Below are 21393 nucleotides of genomic sequence, written 5' to 3'. Positions count from 1 at the left end.
ATCCATAGATCTTTCCTTTTCTCATTCTTTGTTTTTATGGTGAAATATATCGGAGAAGAAGAGTTTCTATAACATGGGTCCCATTTAAAGAAAAAAAATTAAAAATGAACTTCTAAAATGTATTGTCAAGCTGAAGAAATAGAGCAAGCCTAGCATCTTGGAGTTCCTTCTTTGTCCCTCCCCAAGCATTTCCTTCAACAAGTATCTATGCTCTTGAATTTTGGTTAATGATTCTCTTGCTTTTTTGTATGCTTGTATTACGTGTTTATATGTGTGTGTGTGATTGCTTATTTTTAATCTCTATTTTTAATGGAATTATTAAAGTATTTACTATTATACATAATATAATACTACATATATTCCTTTGTGATTGCTCTTTATATTACAGCATTAAGGTTTCAACATCCATCCATTGATGCCTGTAGCTGTAGGTCATTTTTCACTGCTGTGTAGTATTCCACTGTAGGTTCCAGGATTTATGGATCCAGTCTAATGTTGATAAGCATTTGCATTATTTTCCTGCCTGTGCTTTTTCTCAGGATGTGGCTGTGAGCATTCTTGTCTGAGTCCCAGTGTATGTGTGTGAGAGTTCCTCTTGGGTGTATACCCAGGAGTGGCACCATAGGGCGCACACACAATGGGTAATGCCAGGTGGTGGTCCCTGAGGAGAGTGCCTAGTGCTGTCCCCTCACCAGCTCTTGGAAGTGTTGGGCCGGAAGTGTCCCTGTCCTGGCTGGTGGGTAGGAAGTAGCGTCTCATTGTGCTTATAATTTTCATTTCCTTAATTGCTGATGAAGTTAAGTGTTGTTTCATAGGGTTCTTGGCCATTTGTTTTTCTCTCTTGTGAAATGCTTTTGCTCTTGTTCCTGTTGTGGTGCTTGTCTTTGTTCTACTGATTTGTAGGAGTTGTTAATATAAACTGGATACTGATTCTGTTTTTGGATATATGTGGATGCATGTATGTTCTTCCAGTTAGCAGATTCTTTTTTCACTCTATTGCTGAACAGAAATTCTTATACACCCAGTTCCACAATCTTTTCCTTGACGATGAGGCCTTTTTGTGTCCTAAGACTTCCTTTCCAACCTCGTGATTTCAAGGAAGGCTCGTATTTCTTTGAAGAGTTTAAAGTTTTGCCTTTCACATTCAGGACCATCACCCGTTTGGATCGACCGTGCGTGGAGTTGATATGGCAGTCCAGTTTCCTTATAAATTAGCCCCCGGACAAGCAGTTGTGCCGTCGCCACTGGTCATCTCTGTGGCCTGTCAGGATTCCCTGTGTCTGTGGGCTCCTTCTGGGCTCTCACCTGTTCCCTGGTCTGTCTGTCCGTCTGTTCCTGTGCCAGCTTCATCGTGTCTTGGTTCCATGGTCCTGCTGTCTGCTAGGGTGGGCCACCCGTGCCTGGTCCTTGTTTCTTGTCCACTCCTGACCTTTGTTTTTGTGTGTAAATTTAAAACCAACTTGTTGTGTTTCGTGGAAATCTCATAAATTCTGTTGAATCTCTTGATCAGTTGTAGAGAACATTTTGTTTTTGCATTTATTTAGTTCTTCTGATCTTTTATTTTTAAACAATGTTTTCTCCTTAAATGCATTACACAACCTATTAAATTTATTCATAGATACATCTTTTGTAAGCAGTGTCTTTTAAATTTTTAATTGCATTGCCTAATTTTTTATTGACAGTCTACAGAAATGCAGTTGACTTTTGTAAGTTGACCTTGTATCTGGCAAATTTACTAATCTCTTTCATTAATTCTAATATTTTGTGTATAGATGCATTTGAGTTTTTGAAGAAGTTAATCATACCATTTGTGAATAATGACAGTGATTTTTTTCTTTTTATTCTATATGTCCATTTTTTCTTTTTTCTTGGTTTTCTTTTGCTGGTGAAGATCCTGCAGCAGTGTTGAGTGTTAGCGTGAAATTAGGCGCCCTGGTGTCACTCCGGACTTTAAAGGGAGGTCGTTTACCTGGTGTCCTTGACTTAGGATGTTTCCTTAGGTTTTATGGATCCTTTATCATATTAAGGAAGGTGGCTTGCTCGTAGTTTTAAAATAGTACATGGTTGTTAAGACTTATCAAATTCCCCCCCCCCCCCCCCCCCCGTCATCTGAGGTAATAATATGTTTTGCTCCTTTATTCTATTAATGTGATGAATTTTATTAGTAGACTTGTTGAGGCAACTTTACATTCCTGAGATAAATCCAGATTGGTCAGGATGGAGTTTTTTAATGCCTTTCAGGATTTGGTTTAACATCTACTGCGCCCTACTGCCAGAGACGGAGGGCTCGTTGCCCTTGAATTTGAAGAAGGCCTAGATTCCGGTGTCGCACTTGGGTCTGGAGCCCGGGCAGCCTCGAGGAGTGTTTGGTCTGGTGCTGACTCTGTAATGTGTTCTTTGAAAGTGGTGTTTCTTTCCTTTACTTCTGTTTTGAGTGTAATGAAATGTCTGTGCTTTGCTAACCTATCAAGACACCTGACGTGAGCACAAAATGTGGGACATAAATCAACATATTTGGATGTGGTGAAAGATGAGTAATTCATACCCCAAACATGACATCAGTGCCTGCTTTATGAGAGCGCCGCATTATTAATTGTGCTGTAAACATGTAGTTGGTAGTTGTCTGGGTATTCCCAGTGTATGTTTTATGTGACATATAGTTGCCTTTTAATCCACATTTTAGATTTGTTATAGGGACTTACTTTGGTTTCATTTATCAGGTATTATAATTCGTATGGGGGCATGTTCCTTGAATCATGTTGCAGACACTTGGGTTGTAAATATCTTCTTCTTTCGGAGCCCACATTGCTCCTGGATTTCGAGGGTTATAAATCCCACAGGTCCCCTTGGCAGAACTGTCTATTTTGTTGCTCCTCTCACAGAAATCATCTCCATGGTGCTTCACATGCTGTGAAGTTGGGTTGCCGATGCATATGGTAGAATTATGATGTTTGCACATTTCTGAAATCAGATTTTTTTAATAAGTAGTCATGTGCACAGCAACATTTCAATTTCTATGTATTTCACTTTTTAGAATGCAGATTGTCTCCACCACCTGAGTGCATGAGCTGCTGGTGCACAGCGCCGCCTTGGAGGCGTGTGTGTTGGGAGGTGATGGGTTTACAAGGGACGGACCAGGAGCTGCCAGTCGGAGACCCTTGAGCCTTGCCAGGAGCTGTCGCGGAAGAAGCCTTTGAGTTTTTTAGGGAAAACCTTTCCTGGCGCTCAGGTTTCTGAAGTTTGTCAAGCAAACTGGCAATGCCTATGGCTTTTTAACTTTTTCAGCCCTGGTGGTAACAAGTAGTAGCAACTTTTTCTTTTTTTTTTTGAGGAAAATTAGCCCTAAGCCAACATCTGCTGCCAGTCCTCCTCTTTTTGCTGAGGAAGACTGGCCCTGAGCTAAAGTCTGTGCCCATCTTTCTCTGCTTTATACATGGGATGCCTGCCACAGCATGGCTTGACAAGCGGTGTATAGGTCTTCACCCGGAATCTGAACTGGTGAACCCTGGGCTGCCGAAGTGGAACATGCGCACTTAACCGCTGCACCACTGGGCCGGCCCCTGTAGCAACTATTTTTATTCTTGTCATTGAGTATAAATTAATCTGCAGAAAAGATATTTTGGGGAGAGTTTAAAGTCAGCACTACTTTTAATGAATTCCCACTCTTTAACGAAGATGAGAATGTCAGGAATGCCAATAGAACTTTAATAGCTGGTAACATCCAGTGAGTGTTCATCGTCAGAGCAGTTTCAGATCGTTCTCTGTTTTCATTGACCACATCCACATACATAGGGCATCCTTCCTGTATTGTCCTTTGGCAGACACATCACTGCTTAAACCCCCAGCACGGTCATTTCAGTGTGAGCTGACGTGCTGTGACAGATCCTTTCTATTTCCTAAACTGCCCTGCTTCTGCGAGGAGCCTTGTGCAAATGAGTCTGTTGTTTGTACCTTTCCTACGACAGCTGTTGTTAAAGTACCTGGATTTTTAACATGTGAAGTTGTGGGGCCTCTGACCCCCACTAAAGAAATGCCAGTGGCCACCCATTGAGCACGTGGCTGACACAAGACCCAGAGTGGTCTCCATGCCCAGTAGTGTGATGTTGAAGTGCGGGGCGTGGACAAACGTGCTGAAACCAGGGGAGACCTTATCAAGTCGCCAAGAAAATCAGTTTGGGTGGTGCCAATTTTGTTAGCTGCGTGCGTAGGATCGAAGAATACAGTCCAGAGGTGTGGCGATTTGTGGGGACCCTGGAATTTGGAGGGTAACAAATCGCTGATGCCCCCTTGTTTCACAGTTTGGGGAGGCCTTCTATTCCCTGACCGGGTCCCGCAGAAACCTTGTAGAGAGAATGTCCTGAATCCCACGTGGGGCTGCGCCCCTGGTGCCCGGGGCTCCGCCTGCGGCTGTTCCTTCCTGGGTCAGGGCAGGGTCTCCGGACCCTGTGGCCCCCCTCCTGGCCCCGTAGGCAGGCGACACGGGCCTCGGCCTGGCGTGCCTGGGGCTGACTGCAGGGGAGGTGCTAGGGATCGTCTCTTGCGGGGACTGCAGCAGTGAGCCTCCAGCCCGTGGGCACGGCTGTGTTGGGTGTGGAGTGGGGGACAGGGTGCCTGCCTGGCGCTGGCCTCAGAGCTCCACTCCTGCTCAGGCCATGCCTTCTGGGGGCCAACCCTCCTGGATTCCTGGCTCGGGCCCTCTGGCTTTGACCCTGGCTTGCGGTGACCCGTTGGCTCTATCTGCTTTGTCTTGGGGACTTCTGACTGACTCCTTGGAGCCTGGATGAGAGAGCTCTGGGGAGTTGAGCTGTGTCACAGGGCCTGGGTACGGGGCCCTCATGGGGAACTGGAACGACCACTTCTTCTGGCACCATCCTTAGTAGGGTGAGACGGCGCAGGAGCCGCCTTTGCTTGGGGTGTGTCATCCTTGGTGGTAACCTCAGTGGGGAGTGAGGCAACGAATGTCCTTTGAAAGATTCCTCTCTGATTCCTTTTCAGTGAGTCTGGCGAAGGTGGCAGTGGGGCGCGGGGTGAGGGGGCGGACCCGAGGTGGTGGGAGCCCGGGAGAGCAGGTGCTTGCTCCCAGCTTGCCTCCGGGCGCATCGCTGGGCGTAAATGCAAGGGATCCAGGTGCTTAATTCAGACCCCTTAAAGTGTCACATTGCTATACCTTGAAAATGCCTCCTTGGAAAAGAGATATGATACCAGTCATTTATGATGTTTTTTTATCAGTCTGAGAGCGAAAGCTTAGAAATGACTAATGCATTCTTTGAAAAATAGCTGCATAGTAATTTGATGCAGGCTTAGAAGCCCTACAGCACGTGTCCCTCTGTGCTGGGCACGGGGTCCCTGTTCCTTATGACGAGCTCTCAGTGATGTCTCATCTGTGGAGAGCTCATTACGATGACAGCCGAACGGCAAAATAATTTCAGGGTAACCCTCAGAGACACCATCCTAGTGTCCTCAGAGTCATGAGCGCTTGGCTGGTTGTGTGGCGGCGATGTGATGCCAGGATGGGAAAACGGTTCAGCCCAGGTCTTCAGAGATCTTGTCACGAATGAGCTGAGGGTCTTGAAGACAGGAGCTCTCAGGGGGAGGCAGTGGGCCTGGGCCCACAGTACGGTTTCAGATGATTTGGGGAGGACGTTTTAAATGGTGCTAAGCGACTTTGACAGGAATCAGTACTAGTTTTTGTGATTTCAAAACAAAAGCAAAGCAAACTCACGTGAAGTGATTTAAGACAAAAGATCCAGAATAAATCACAGTCAGTCAAGGAAAAAACGGAGAACCCTGCACCCTATCAGCTCCGCTGTCCTTTCTGCTTGAAGGTGTCGTCGTCCAATCAGCGCACAGCGCGGGCTGTGAGTGTTGCCTGTCTGCTCGCAGCCTTTCCTGAGTGACTCAGGCCTGCACCCGGTGTGCGCCAGCCGCCCTGGCTCCTGGGGCCACGGAGCCCAGCATCCCGTTTCCAGCCCCTGCAGCCAGCCCCCAGAAGAGGGCTCGGAGAGTGGGGATGGGAGCTGAAGAGGGGCTGCACTCGGCCTGGGAGCAGGCAGAGCCTGGAGGCTGAGCCGACTGGACAGCTCGAGGCGGGCAAAGGAAGGGCAGACACTGGAATGTGTGGTCTTGGTGTGTAGGTCCTGTGGCTGGAGCTGAGGTTGCCTCCGGGTTATGGCCAGGGCCAGGGGTGAACCTGGGGCCCTCGGGCTGGGGCGCTGGCTTCTTGCTCCCTCGCCGGGTCCTGCCAGGCCTTCCTCTGCCCGGTGCTTCCCCTGCCCACTGCCTCCGTGCCCCGATGCCCTCCCAGCAGCTCCCCCTCAGCCTGCAGGCAGCTAGGACTCAGGGTTCTCCTCTAGGCTTCTGGATTCATGATCTGGTATCACCAGGCATTCTCTTTACGTGGAAATCTTTTCTACATTATACAATTATTGGTAAGTTTTTCCTCAGGGGAGTCTAGACAAGGCTGATCTGCCTGTCACCTTTTAAAAGACAGGCTTTTGCCTGCCGCCTTAGATCGATGGCTGTTCCATGTTCTGTGGGTGGCGGGTGGTCCCGCAGCTGGGCTGAATACGAGGCCTAGGACTGGGGACTGGCTCCCTGCAGGCAGGTGTGGGGCCTGGGACCTGCAGGTGGCTTAGTCGGAGGGGGGAGTCATCTCTGGCTTCCTGGTGTGCCCCCAGCGTGCAGGACAATTTGTTGACACGAGGAAGGGAGGCTGAAGGAAATTTAAACATGTTGTTTACCTTTTCTTCCCCTTCTCCTGTCCAAGGAAACATAAATCATGGGAGTTTTTCTTATTTCCTAAGTGGATAGCTAGTGCTGTAGGGAAAGTCTACTCAGGAAGAGGAGTGGCTCTGGCGTAGCTTCTTGGGCTCCTTAATGACGTGGGGACCACGAGTGCTTGCCCAGACACAAGTCCGGGAAGGGCATGTCCGCATCAGCGTGGTTGGGGGTTATGTAATTGGCATTGAAGCTGACCTGCATGCAGAATTCAGAGGGGCTGGGTGCTGAGATCTGGGGTGGGGATAGGTGGGCCTGGAGACAGCTAGCAGGCAGCATGTCCCCGGGGAGGACACAGACCCGTCTCCTCTGTAAGACGCACTCGGTGCTGGGGGGCAGACATGAGTGCTCTGCCTTGTGCTCATCTGGCGGATTCTCTCCTTTCCCAGTCCTTGACTGGTGGCTTGGAAATAGGAAAGTCTTTTCAGTGATAAACAAAAAATTCTCCACGTATGGAACCACGTCACCGTGCGAACACTGCTTGCTCTGACTCTCAGCCGTGCGTAGTTCCCTGGGCCCGCATCATCCCACTGCCTCCTGACTGTGTCCGGGTTTGTGCTCTGCTCTCTCTAGAAGGCTCCCCTCCTCCCTCCGTCTGAAGAACTCCTCTTCAGCCTTCACAGCCCTGTTTGCCAGTCGCCTCCTGTTTGAAGTCTCCCCCCGACAATGGAGCTGATTCCCCTCTCCCCTCAGCCCATTTCCCTCTCAGACAGGTGGGGGCCCTGAGGTCCTGAGTGGTTGGCGTTTGAGGAGCCAGATCTGGGGCATCACTTGATGGAGAGACAGAATGGGAAAATCTGATCCGAAATCCGAGAGGCACCATGGGTGTCGTCTGTCAGAGAGAGCATCCGAACGGGCAGGGCGAGGGCTCTCCAGGGGCGCAGAGCTTGGAGAACAGAGGAGAGTGAGGGCTCAGAAGGAAGGGCGGGGAGGGCTGGATCGTTTACGCCCCCGTCCAGCCAGCAGAGAGTCCCAGGGTCTCCTCTGGGCCCGTGACGTGCCGGGACCGGGGGTGCAGCAGTGCATGGGACGAAGGAAGAGCCTCCTCGGGTGCTTACGCCCAAGTGGATTAGAGCCGCAGGCTTGGAGGAGGGGCTGCTCTAGATGGGGCGGTGAGGGAGGTCGTCTCTCAGGAGATGGCGTTTGGACAAGATCTTATGCAGAACATCGTGGAGCCAGGGGGCATTTGGGAGGAGGATATTCCAGGCGGAAGGAGCAAGTGTCCCCCCTGAGGTGGGGACAGAAGTGGCAAGTTTGGTGAGGAGGACCCAGTGGAGGTGATGAGGTGAGCGGAAGGGGGAGGCAGGTCACGAGTTTGCATTTTACCCTCAGTGTCTCGGGAAGCCCCAGGGGGACAGACGGTGCTGTGCGACCTGATGGGTTTTCCATGTCGGCAGCTCCCTCTGCTGCTCTGTGGGATGTGGAATAGCAGGGAGACCAGCTAGGGGACTGTCACAGAGATGATGGCCGCCAGGCTGATGTCAGTGGAGCTGGGGCAAGGAGTTGGAGCTGGCTCTTCTGGAGGCTGAAGGCACGCAGGTGTCAACAGCTCTCTCCATGGTGCTCCCGGACTGACCTCAAGGTGCAGTGGCATGACAGCGCTCATCTCTGTAGTGGCAGCGCCAGGATTTGCATCTGGTGTCGCAAACCTCCCCGGGATCTGCTCTTGTCGCTGTTCAGCCTGCCTGCCTTGTTAAAAAACCATGTTTGTTTTAGGTTCGAGCTACCTGTCCCTTTATTTCCGTGTTACTGGGATTAAAGTCTTAAGAGTATAATTTTCAGTTTATCAAGAGAGATCAAGTAGAGCTAAATCTAAATAATTTGAACTGACTGATAGCTTTCCTTAATAGGAAATCAGAATCTAAATTTTTCCCCGAAGTAAGAGAAGCACACTCTTTTCGAGTGTGTTGATGTCTCGGTAGCACACCATGCTTCCGGAGCAGGGACAGGCGGGGAGAAGCCTGTGCAGGCCTGCAGGAAGGGGTCAGAGGTCGTTGCTAGATTGTGTGCTCCTTGGTGGCCGGCTGCTCTGGAGGAGCCTGAGCTCTGTGCTCACTGCTGGGGAGGCTGGCCGCCTTCTCCCGCGTGGGCTCCGCCTGGCTCAGAGACGTGCTTGCCCTGGAGGCTTCTTCAGTTTCTGCAGGTGGTGTTCTTGATGGCTGGCTCTGGCCTCCCCACAGAGGAGCCGGGCCAGTGAGCCTGGGGCTCTGGTGCTGAGTCTGGAGCCAGGTCCCCCTGCAGCTTTCTCAGGCTTTTTGTTGCCCCTTGGCCTGGGAGTCACAACCAAGAGTACGTTCCAGCTGCCTGCACGGGTGGCGAGCTGGGTGCGCTGAGAGGCCCTGTCCATCCTTCCTCCCCAGGCAGAGCTGGCTAAACCATCTGGACCACAGTGGGCTCCTTCATTGCTCCGGCCGCCGAGGGAAAACTGCATTCATGCTTGTGAGGGGGTTTGGGGGCGGGTGTGTGTGTGTGATAAGCTCTCTGAAAGTGTGGGGCTAGGTTAAAAGGCGGGAGTGCTCCACTGCTTAAATCCCCACTCCCCAGGAGGGGGAGACCGTGAGAAGAGGAGAGAGCCCTGCGCTCTGAGCGCCAGAACGTCCTTCAGTTCACACGCACACAGCTCTGCGCATGAACACCACACACACGCACGCATGCAACACACACCTTTGTGCACACACACCACACACACGCATCACACACACCTGTGCATGCACACACATCACACAAACCATACACACATGCACATGCACACACATCTGTGCATGCACACAAACACCACACACATACACATACACCTGTGTGCACACACACCACACACCTGTGCACATACACACATTATACATACACAAACACACATGCACACCACACAGACAGACAGACACACACACCCCCCAAGTTCCTGCAGCAAGACTGGCTCCCTGCTGGACCTCGGGCGGATGCAAATCAATCAGATGCAGATTTTGCTCACTAGGAGCTCATAGTCTCTTCTGTTTCTTTCTTACTATAAAATTACAATTTCTTGGTCTTGTCTCCTTTTTGATTTATGTATGAAAACAACTCTTTTGCTAGAATGTGAGTGCTGGATTTGGGGACCCTGAATCAGGGGCCAGACTGGGAGGGGACCAGGGTGCTGCACTGTGGCCTCTGGGCTCCATTTGTGGGAGGTGTGCGGCAAGTGAAGGCTTCAAGCTGTGTGTGCGCATGCGTGTGTGTGCTTCTGTGGTCAGGGTGATGGCATTGTGTTGCACCTTGGTAAAATGCCTATCGTGAATAAAGACAGAGGAGAGTGGGTGGGTGTGAGTGATGGTAAGAGGAAGAGTCAATTGGATGTGAGTGTAGTAAGGAAAGAGAAGAGGCTAAGCTAACGCCCAGGTTTATGGCCTGGGTAATTGAATGGCTGGTGAGAATGTATGTGATGGGAAGATGCTTGAGTATGTCCTCTTGGATGGTGATAACTTTCTAGTGATTAAAAAACCCCCAAGCTCGTAGACACAGAGAACAGATTGGGTGTGGTTGCCAGAGGCTGGGGTGGGTGTGCGGAAATGGGTAAAGGGGGTCAAAATAAAATAAATACATCCTGGGGATGTAACGTAGAGCATGGTGACTATAGTTAATAATACCATGTTGCATATTTGAAAGTTGCTAAGAGAGTAGATCTTAAAAGTCCTCCTGACAAGGAAAAAAATTTGTAACTATGGTGGCTGATATTAACTAGACTTATTGTGGTGACCATTTTGCAATATATACAAATATTGAATCATGTTGTACACTGAAACTAATGCAATGTTATATGTCAGTTATACCTCAACTAAAAAAAGTGTTTATTTACCTTATGAGGGAAATTCAGAGCATCCACACGCCCACCTGCCCTCCTTCCCTCCCATTCATCCTTCCGTTCATCCAACCATGCACCCCTTCATCCATGCGTCTTCCCACCCACCTACCCTCCTACCCTTCCTCCCTTCTGTTTATCCTTTGCTTCATCCATCCACCCATCTGTCCATCCATGTACCCGTTCATCCATGCATCCACCCACACCTCTCCTCGTCTCTCTACCCGCCCATCCATCATCCATCCCTCCATCACTGAGGAAGTGTTCACTGCTGGGCCAGGTGCTGTACTGCCCAACTAAGGCCTGGGCGGTGGTTGTTACCTGAGGAACCTGGATGAACAGGGAGCATCTTTTGTGAGAGCTAGCCTATGTGTAGGACTGAGCCCAGGGGTTGGTGAAATACTGCATATTGCTTGTGAGTCAATGAAAAATTACGATAATTGGAATTTTACAAAAAAAATTAAACAGCAATTGATGTTTGTTTATATTTTAGTATTAGAGACAGAGAAAAATATTGATAGTACAATTTTAAGTAAAAGAATGCATATATTTTAAAGCTTCTGATGTGCTCACTTTTTGCTTCACCACCCGTTCTGTTTTCTTTCAGATTTTTGAAAGGATATTGTTCATATGGGCGATACGTCACCCTGCCAGTGGATATGTGCAGGGGATAAATGACCTCGTCACTCCTTTCTTTGTGGTCTTCATTTGCGAATACATAGGTAAGATCATATCATGATATTTTTTCTCACCAGCATTAAACATGGACTTTAGTGGCCTTACTTAATGTTACTGTGCATAATTATACCAATATTGAAAATTGCCATTAAGTTTAATGTTATTAATGACAACTAATAATAGAGAATAATAGTTTTCTCATTGTTGCCAGCTTTAAAAAATTCTTTAAATCCACGTGCTCAACCACTGAAGACATTGAGATACAGTTATTATTATTAATATCTTCTTTTTAATAATATAAGGAGAAATGTAATATATTTGGGGAGTGTAGTTTTGTTTTAATGGCCATCAGAGTGCTGGCTTTCATGGTTGGAATTTAAATGGATAAGGTTAAGGTGATAGAATATTAGTTGAATGTTTTGCTTACAGGCTAAAAACTGAATCTTCTTTAATTGCATTTCTGCACCATTTTGTCACCTTTCTGCTTCTGATATACTAGTAGCATTTCATTTTATGGGAATATTAGTTACATGCAGAATAATTGGTTTAATGGAGGTTTAGGGTGGGTTATGCCATTTCTTGTTGAGTACTGTGTATTTTTTCTTCCGTTTATCTTACAGCAGCCAGTTGTCATAGAACTTCACCTGTTTTGAACATATTTTAAGTTTTAAAAAAATTCTGATAATGTAAGTCAGAAGGATCTACTTTTTAATTCATCTGTGGTTAAAAGAATACATAGCAAAGGGCTGGCTTTAGTCTTTCGTTGCGGCATTTTGTTTAGAACCGATGCTGATTGGCCTTCATGGGGGCCTTCCCGACTTAGTGTGTTGGTTTATGTCACTTCTTAGTCATTTCAGTCTCCCGTCTGCTTCACAGCCCATCGTTGTTGTAATCTGGAGAGATTAGGTTTACTCGAGGACAGATTATCCTCCGAGGATGAGAACACAACCATTTAGTGCATTTGATCGTGAGCCCTCTCGCACTTTGTTTCCATTTATGATTTCAGAGGAGGTTTTTTCATTGCTAAGCAACTAACGAGAACTGCCGCCACTCACTCCCTAATCACCTCTTAAGGAGGGGAGAGGCCCGCTCCTGAGAGCTCTTGCGTTTCTGCTTCTTACTCCCTCATTTGACAGATAGTGAAAATGTTCTTAATGATCCTAGAACAGTAGGACCTCTGTCAGTAGACTTGAGTTGTTAATTGAAAGAAGAACTTCAACCGAGATGTGATTAGAGAATTGATATTCCATGTTAAATAGACCATTTAATTAATGTGGTAAATAAGTTTGTCTTAACTACTTTACCACCAACTTATGTTGTAAGACCCAAGTGATCCTTAATGCATTTGCAAGATGGGATGAAGGGGCATGACCGTGCTGTTAATTGTCCAGAAGAGAGAAAAACTGGAGAAAATAGAATCTGTTCTGTAAGTGGTGGCTTCAGTTAAGCTCAGAGACTTTCCTTGCCTTCCTGCTGTGCCCACACACACATGTGCACGTGCACACATTTGCACACATGCACACACATGCAAACACGTGCATCGAGTGGATGTACACTGTGGTTTTGGAACATTTGTGTGAAATGTACCGTTTCTTCACTTGACTGTGTTAATAAGCGGACATCTGTTATCTTTTGCTCCTGGCTTTCAGGTGTGATTGGTGGATGTGAGGTCTTTTGGATCTTGTCTCCCAGGCTTGGGAGTGTTGGTTATTATGGTCCAAGTCCACCCTCAGTGACAGGTACAGCCTCATGTCTGTTTAGGTGGCCTGGTGTACTACTTGGCTGCCTTCTGGAGCAGCAGTGTGGACGTCCATGCAGACCTCACGGGGCGCCTGCTGTGGGGTTTCTGGCAGAGCACAGGGTGTGGAGACCATGTCAGTTCATTTCAGCCAGTGTTGACTGGGCACCTCCTGGCCCTCTCCAGGGTGGTGGGGATGCAGGTGGGCGAGGCGAGTATGGTTCCTGCCCTCTGGGAGCTGGTGGCGGTAGCAGAGAAGACAGCTTTTAATCAAGTAATTGAAGCAACTAGACATTCGTATTATCAAGAGGAAGTATGAAATGGGCCGGCCCGGTGGCGCAGTGGTTAAGTGTGCACATTCTGCTTCAGCGGCCTGGGGTTTGCTGGTTTGGATCCCGGCTGCGGACGTGGCACTGCTTGTCAAGCCATGCTGTGGTAGGCGTCCCACATATAAAGTAGAGGAAGATGGGCACAGATGTTAGCTCAGGGCCAGTCTTCCTCAGCAAAAAGAAGAGGATTGGCAGTAGATGTTAGCTCAGGGCTAATCTTCCTCAAAAACAAAAAAAAAGAAGAAGAGGAAGTATGTGAAGTGCTATGGGAACAAACTTGGGGAGGGGTCAGGAGCCTCCTGGACCCCAGGACGTTCCATGGCACCTGGTTGGGTGAGAGGAGCATCATGTGCGGAGAGTGGCAGGAGTGCAGGCCTGGGCTGCACGCGCAGTCACAGGGCTGGAAGAAGTGCAGCGTGGTGACGTGGACAGTGAGGAGCAATGATAAGCCATGCGCTGGGGGATGCAGGGGCAGCCCTGGGCGGGGGGGTGAGGCTCCGTAAGAACCTTGGGCCAAGTCCTCAGGGGTGTGAGAGCCACCGAATTAGGGAAAAACCTGATCTCTCCAGATTAGCAACTCAGGGTTGCGGCTGAGGGATAACACGCTTGCGTTCTTGTCTGTCAGCGTGGCCCTGGCTGCAGAGATTGGAGGCATGGAGAAGCTCGTAGATGATGGGCACACGTGCAGTAATCCGCTGGCCAGAGGGCTTTCTGATTTGCTGGGTTTTCAAGCAGGTAAACCTCAGATGCTTTGCTAACTGAAGATTTTGAAAGTGTCTTTCTTTCCTTGGGACGGTAGAACTTGGGCGTGGGGTTCTGTGGTTTGGGTACCTGAGTGCCTTGGCAGTGCTTTGGGTCAGATGACGTGACTGCTCAGCTCTCAGGGGGCACATGGCTTAGGGGATCAGCCCGCATGTGTACTGCCTCCTGAAAGCCGTACCTCACTCCATTCTTGAGGCAACTTATGGGTTTTCCTCTTTCTTTTAAGCTGAAATATGGGGAACAGTTCCTGTTGATTGAAGGTAGGAGAAGTCCCCTGGGTGTGCGACTCCTCCAGGAGCCCTCAGGCAGCAGTGGACAGACCTGCAATGCCTAACTGGGAGCTGCGCTTTTTTCCTGGAGCATGTGTTTGCCATGGGCGCCCAGCTCCTGGCCTGCTGCCTGGTCCTCCTGGGTCATGAGGGAGGAAGAAGAGGACCCTGGAGTGCAGCTCTAATGACTGTGATGTCCCAGGCAGGGAACAGCCACTCCTGAGCAGCAGAGGTCCTGACTTTGCAAGTGCTAGGTGGCACATAGCGGCCTCTTAATGCCATAGGTTTGGACTTGAGAAAGAAGGATACAGGAAATGAACAATGGCTGATCTGTTTGGGGTTGACAGATGGTCTGGAGGACCTTGGCTTATCAACTAGGTTAACTGCTTCCTGACAAGGAGTGGGTGTCCCTGCAGGTCAGAGGGTTCGTCTTTGTTAGGAGGCCGGCCAGAATGATCACAGCCGTAGGAACAACTTGTAGGGAGGGAGGATGTGCTCAGAGAACACTGTAAAACCGGAACAGGGGAGAAGCAGGAGTATCCTGGGAATTGAGCGGTGTAGAGGCAGCACAGCCGCCCTGACGGGTCTTTCAGGGCTGCCAGCACACCGTGGGGATGAGTCAGTAGTACGTGCCATCGAGCTCTGGTCTCACGCCCCTGGGGGAAGGCAATTTAGTCCCACTGTCAAAGTACACAGTATCCTCAGATGCAAGTTAGCACATGCACATATGCATGCACACACATACACAGATATGCACGTGCATGCACACACAGACGTACGTTTGCACACACATGCACATGCACCTGCTTGCCCCTCACTAGTGCTAGCCACAACCTCTCCAAGTAAAGGTGGCAGAAATCCTTGACTAACCTTTGTTTGGATGGAGCCCGCAGTCTCTGGTGGGCCCTGGAGGTGCCTGTCAATCTCACGAAGGATGGTTGGGCAAGGAGGTCAGGAGACCTCTGTGACCTCAGAGGTAGGGGTAGCAGTGTGCAGAGCCCATCAAGATGTGGAGGCTGGTAAATATAGTCATTTAGGTGGCACTGAAGCCTGGGGGACAGTCCTACGAGTGGAGTGTCATAATGGGAGGGTATCATTTTCTCAGAGAAGTCGATCATGGAAGAGTGCGCTGTGCCAGGAAGGTTTGGGAATTCATGAATTTCAGGAGTTGAAGCCTTGGGGAGTGAGTAAGAATTTTTAGGCACATAAACGACATGTTTGCTGAAGCATCATCAGTGTGCCCATTGCAGATCTGAGCCTTGCTCAGGTGCTTGGTCTTGTAGATTGCATCCTTGGTCTTGCAGATGGACCCAGAGGCTAGGCAGAGTGTGCAGGACACTCCAGCCAGCACATGCATCAGAGGTATCACCTCCCACCAGAAACAGGCATGAGACACAGTCCTGAGTTTTATCATTTGAAAGCTAGAGGAAGCAGCATGTTAACTACTCCTGTGGACTTGATTCAGCCATTGAGGAGGCGGGTCTAGGATGAGGCTGAGATAGGATCCCTGCCGTCTTAGAGTTCACGGTAGCAAAGCAAGGGAGTAGTGGGCATAGAGAGACATTGGGGGCTGATGGGAGCGGGCCCAGAGGCAGGCGGAGGCAGAACCTGGGACTAGAGAGAAGGCCCTGGCGCCAGAGATGGTGAAGAGATTGACCTGGGGGGCCTGGAGGCTGAGCAGAGTGGAGGGTGAAGGAGAAGGAAAAGTCTGGCATGTATCCCAGGTTCCTGGGTACCGTCGTGGATGTAGTATTGTTCTCCAGGACAGGACATAGAGTAAAAGGAGCTGGTTTAGGAGGCAAGGTGACGCTCTGCTTTAGGACACGTTGAGCCTGCTTCGTCTGTGGTGAATCAAGTAGGGTGTCCAGTGCGATCTGGAGCTTGGAAAAGAGGTCTGCGCTGGAGGTCGTTTTGGGAATTGTTGTCCTGGAAGCGGCAGCTGAGAGTCCTGGGTCCGGATGTGTTTATCCAGGGAGAGTGTGGAGTGGCGGGTGGAGTCCTGTGATGCCAGTGTCATAGGGGTTGCGGATGTGATTGCATTTGGCTTGAGGATCTGAGAATGGAGCCTGACTGCCTGGTTCAGATCCAGGCTCTGCCTTTTACCAGAGGCATATGGCCTTTGCGCATATGCATATGGCAGCTTTGCGCACCTCCTTAGAGTCTGTGTCCTAGGTATGGAAAGCGGCAGGTGGTGAAGGGCACAGGGCCAGAGGGCAGAGGGGTCCGTCAGCTGAGTGTGCCCATTTTCATAAGCCTTCCTGACTTTCTCTCCTTGCCCCGCCAGTGGTGAGGGGGCCTGGAAGGGTGAGCCTCCCACTGTCTTCCTCCTGGAGTAGAGGAGATGGGGATGCCGGGGCGGGTATGTCTGCCCAAGGGGAACGATGGGCGGTTGTGGGAAGGAGACGGGGAAGGAGGGGTTTTAGAGGCAGGGAGAGCCCTGGTGTGAGGGTCACAGACATCAAGGGAGTGACAGTTTCAAGGAGGGAGGGACAGTTTCAAGGACGGAGTGGTCAGTAGGGTCCAGTGCCAGATGTGTAGACTGGAAATGGACCAAAGGGTTTGACATTGTGGGTGTTACTGGTGACCTGACAGAAATGGGCTGAAGAATGGTGGCAAGTCACCTGTGACCTGAGCTGAAGGCGCTTCCCATAGGAATGGTGGGTGGGAATTCCTGCCCAGGGAAGGTTGGACAGAATAGTCCACAGGCTGCTTACAACTTTAAAGGACTTTTTACTATGGGAATTTTCACATACAAAGTTAACAAAATAGTGTGACGAAGCCCCGGCTACCAGCATCTGGCTTCAAGCATTGTCAGCCTTCTGCCATTCTTGTTTCCTCTGTTCCTCCACCTACTCCTGACCTCTGCCCAATTGTAACTATTCCTACTTGAAAAAATAGCTTTATTGTGATACAATTTACATACCATAAAGTTCACCCACTTTGAGTGACAAATTCAATGGCTTTTAGACTAGTCATGCAGTAGTGAAAAACCATCACCACAATTTAATTTTAGAATATTTTCATCATCCTGAAAAGAAATCATATACCCAGTAGTGACCATTCCCCGTTCCTCTCTTCCCCCGACTCTGCCAGCCCTAGGCAGCCACTGATCTGCTCTCTGTCTCTGTAGGTTTGCCTCTTCTGGATATCTCCTATAAGCGCATTAATACAATGTGGGGTCTCAGCACATGGACTCTGTCAGTTGTGTATTTTCAAGGTCCATCTGTGTTGTAGCATGTGTCAGTACTTCAGTCCCTTTTATGACCAAGTAACATTTCATTACATGGCTCTACCATGTTTTATTTATCCGTTTATCCAGTGATGGACATTTGCTTTCTTTCTACTTTTCGGTTATTATAAGTAATGCTACTGTGAACCTTTGTGTACAGATTTGAGTATGGACATGTTTTCATTTCTCTTTGCTGTCTATCTAGGAGTGGAATTGCTGGGTCATGTGGCAACTCTACGTTTAACATTTTGAGAAGTTGCCGGACTATTTTCCAGACTGACTGTGCCATTTGACATTCCCCCAGCAGTATAGGAGGGCTCCACTTTGTCCATATCCTCGCCGACACTTGTTATTGCTTTTTGCTTTTTTAAATGAGGTATAATTCACACTTATCCCTTGTGACTTGTGATTACTGTGATTCAGTTTTGCCTTATCACTCTATGTTTTGTTTTCTTTTTCCTCTCTTTATATCTGCCTAGTAGATTTCAGTTCCTTGAAGCTAGGGACTGTGTCTTGTGTTCGTCCTGCTTTGCACAGAGTGGGAGCTCAGTATGCACCTGTATTGAATTGGATCCCTACAGAAAGTTTGTTTGTTGCACAATTAGAAAACATGGCTTTTAAATACTTTTAATAGAAATACCTGCTCAGTATAGAGAAATTGGAAAGTAGAGACAGGATGAAGGAGAGATTTAAAGTACTTGACAGTCCCACTGTTGAGAAGAACACTTATTTCTCTTCTCTTGGCAGCCGTTCCTTTCATTCGAGCCTCTTTCCCCACACAGCCCTGCAGGGTGGGCCGGGGAAGAGTCCCCTGCTCTCCCTCCCTGCGCTTGCTCTTCCCATGGGAGGAGTTACTGGTTGGCTTGGTGAGAGTCTTGCATCCGCCTGGGCTCCATTTCAGAGCCTCGGGGTGGAGTCAGGGTATCAGTCATTCTTGCGTGTCTGTGTGGTGAGCCCTCCTCCATCTTTCCTTCTGCCCATGGCCAGGCCTCTGAGCTGGCCTGAGCCTCTTCTCTGGCCTGCTGGGTGGAAGCAGAATCGGCTCGTTTCTTCTTCTTAGGCTCAGCTGAGTATGCAGGTCCCAGTGTCTACATTTGGCCTGGGAGGAATGAGGACTCATCGAGCCTTGAGCCTAAGCTGCGTTTTCCAGCCTGTTGTCTGCACTGGGGCCCCAGACAGTGGCTCGTTAATGATCACTCTGTGGTTTCTGTGCCTGTGTGTGCCATCAGACAGGCGCGGAGATGGGACGCAGGCCCACACTGGCACTCGTAGGTAACAGCTGTTTTGGTATAATTCCTCTAAGTCTTTTTTCTATGCCTTGTATTTATGTAGTTGAGAGCATATTATGTATAGCATTCTGTTTTGTGCTTTTTTCCCATTTAACCTTATAACAAAAGCTTTTCCCTATATTATTAAGAAATCTTTGTAAAGATTATTTCTACCTCCTGCACGTAATAATTCTATTGAGATGATGTAGCATAATTCATGAAACTATTCCACTGTTGTTGGATTTTTTTAGGTTTTTTCCTCCAGGCATGGCATAATTTTTAAGTAAAGCCTGTATTTTTCCAACAATGACTGTCATATTCCTTTTAACAGTGTTAAATTTGATTTAAAATTAAGAACCATTATTCCAGCACCTCGAATCACCCAATTTAAGCAGAGAATTATATTTTAGTTTAGCTCAGTATTTTCAGCACAGCAAAGAAGGAAGACGCATTCCCCGCCCTGTGTCCTCTCTGTTATTTAGATTAGAAACAGTTCTGACTGGGCACTTTGGACCAACACCTCAGGGTGATTGAACGTGGGCTGGGCTCTGTGGGAGGAATGGTGCGGACTGTATTTGGGAAGGTGAGGAGTATCTACAATTGATTCTCGTTATCAGCGTGTGTAAGCTCTGATTAGTTTGATTTTGTATGTCACTTTCTCTTAAAATACATTACTCTTGAAAGCCAATATGGAAAGGGACTGGAATAAACAATGTTTACTTACAAACGTTAAGAATATTTATTTCTCTATTCCTGTTTGTAAGTCAGGATCTCCAAAGTATAGGTTGTTTTTAAACATGTTAATTTTGCCTGGAGAAGACATTGTAGCCTTCAGTCCATGGAGACTGGAGTGCTCTGGAGTTATAATTAGCGTATGATCAGCATGGGAAGTCAATTCCCACGCCCGTTGGGATGCAGAAGGAAATAGGGTCCGGGATGTGCTGTTGGCCGAGCGTTAGCCATGCAGCCATTCCTTTGCCTGCTTCCATTATCAAAGTATAGACCGGGCTTTGAGTGACAGCGAGGGCAAGAGGAGCTGTTGCCCGTTTCTCACTGATAATTGACAGTTGTAGAAATAGGGGTTTTAACTTTCCCCAGTGTGTTTTCTTTTCTCTGTATGTTACCTGAACCAAGCTTGCTGGTACATGCATCTTCCGCATGGCTTCCGTGAGTGTGCCTCATACCTCAGCTACGTTTGCGGTCCACAGTCAATCTCAGAAACTTTCTGAAGGTAAAAACCAGAGCATCTGGGTACAGGAAGTTTCCTGCGTCAGTTCTAGTTCCATGTGGGAGAAGTGGAGAGCAGAGGGCCCTGAGAGTGCCACTGCGTTACAGCTGGAGAGTGGAGGGCTGCTGGTTTTACAGCCTCCTGGAATGGTGCCAGATCCTTGCATAGCTTGTGACTCTGTGTAGTCATATTTTCTTTTAAAAACATTTTGATGATGATCAAAGTAATGGAATTATTGTTAAAAAATTGGAAAATTCAGTAACAGTGTAGCTCCACGTCCTAGAATCTGTTACTGGAACATCTTGCTAATTCCTTTTTGTCAGTGCACTTTTTTGCATGGTAGTGATTATGTTATGTGTGCACATTTTAATATTGCTTTTTGTTTAATATCTAAACATTTTCCAAAGTCTTTAAACATTTTTAAAAATGTCTTTTTAAAAAGCAGTGACTCATTACTTTCAATAATGGGTGGGAAAACTAGACAGAAGATCAACAAGGGACTAGAAAGAAAGAAGACTCAGCGCACTGAAAGCCGGCTGCTAGATGTCTGCAGAGGCTGCACCCACAGCAGTGTGTTCCTTTCCACGGCGCACGGAGCACCCTCCAGGATAGACTGTTTGCTGGGCTGCAAAGCAAGCCTCAGTACATTTGAAAGGATGGCGGTCATATGGAACATGTTCTCTGACCACAGTGACATTAAGTTAGGTATCAGTAACAGAAGGAAATTTGAAGAAATTGACAAATACGTGGAAATTTTAGAATACAATCATAAATAAGCAATGTGTCTGAGAAGAAATCACAAGGAAAATTAGAAGTTACTATGAGATGAATGAAAATGAAAACACAACATACCAAAGTGTATGGGATGCAGCTTAAAGCATTGCTCCAAGAGAAATTCATAGTTATAAATGACTGTATCAAAAAGAGCATCTCAGATCATTAACTTAACAGTTTCAGAACCTAGAAAAAGAAGAACAAACCAAAGTCAAAACAAACAGAAGAAAGGAAATAAAGACTAGAACTGAAATAAATGAAACAGAGAATAGAAAACAATAGAGAAAATCAATAAAACTAAAGTTGGCTTTTCAAAAATATCAACAAAATTGACAAACCTTTAGCTCAACTGACCTAGAAAAAAGAGAAGACTCAAATTACTAAAATCATGAGTGATTTTAGAAATAAACAGCATTAAGGGAATACTACAAACAACTTTCTAAATTAGGTAATGTAGATGAAATAGAGATATTCCTAGAAAGACACAAATTACCTCAACTGACTGTGAT

At 47.9% G+C, this 21393-nt stretch overlaps 1 protein-coding gene across 2 annotated transcripts in view; it reads left to right on the top strand.

The window, feature by feature from the left end:
• Nucleotides 1-21393, top strand: part of TBC1D22A (TBC1 domain family member 22A) — a 344321-nt gene that overhangs the window by 115159 nt on the left and 207769 nt on the right. For both annotated transcript variants that reach the window (XM_046646272.1, XM_046646271.1), the window contains one exon: nucleotides 11217-11331. In XM_046646272.1, coding sequence (XP_046502228.1) covers nucleotides 11217-11331 — 115 coding nt within the window. The remainder of the gene's footprint in view (nucleotides 1-11216; nucleotides 11332-21393) is intronic.

The sequence above is a fragment of the Equus quagga genome, chromosome 19 (assembly GCF_021613505.1).
Source record: "Equus quagga isolate Etosha38 chromosome 19, UCLA_HA_Equagga_1.0, whole genome shotgun sequence".
Taxonomy (NCBI): Eukaryota; Metazoa; Chordata; class Mammalia; order Perissodactyla; family Equidae; genus Equus; species Equus quagga.
This window is presented reverse-complemented; position numbering and strand designations above follow the sequence as displayed.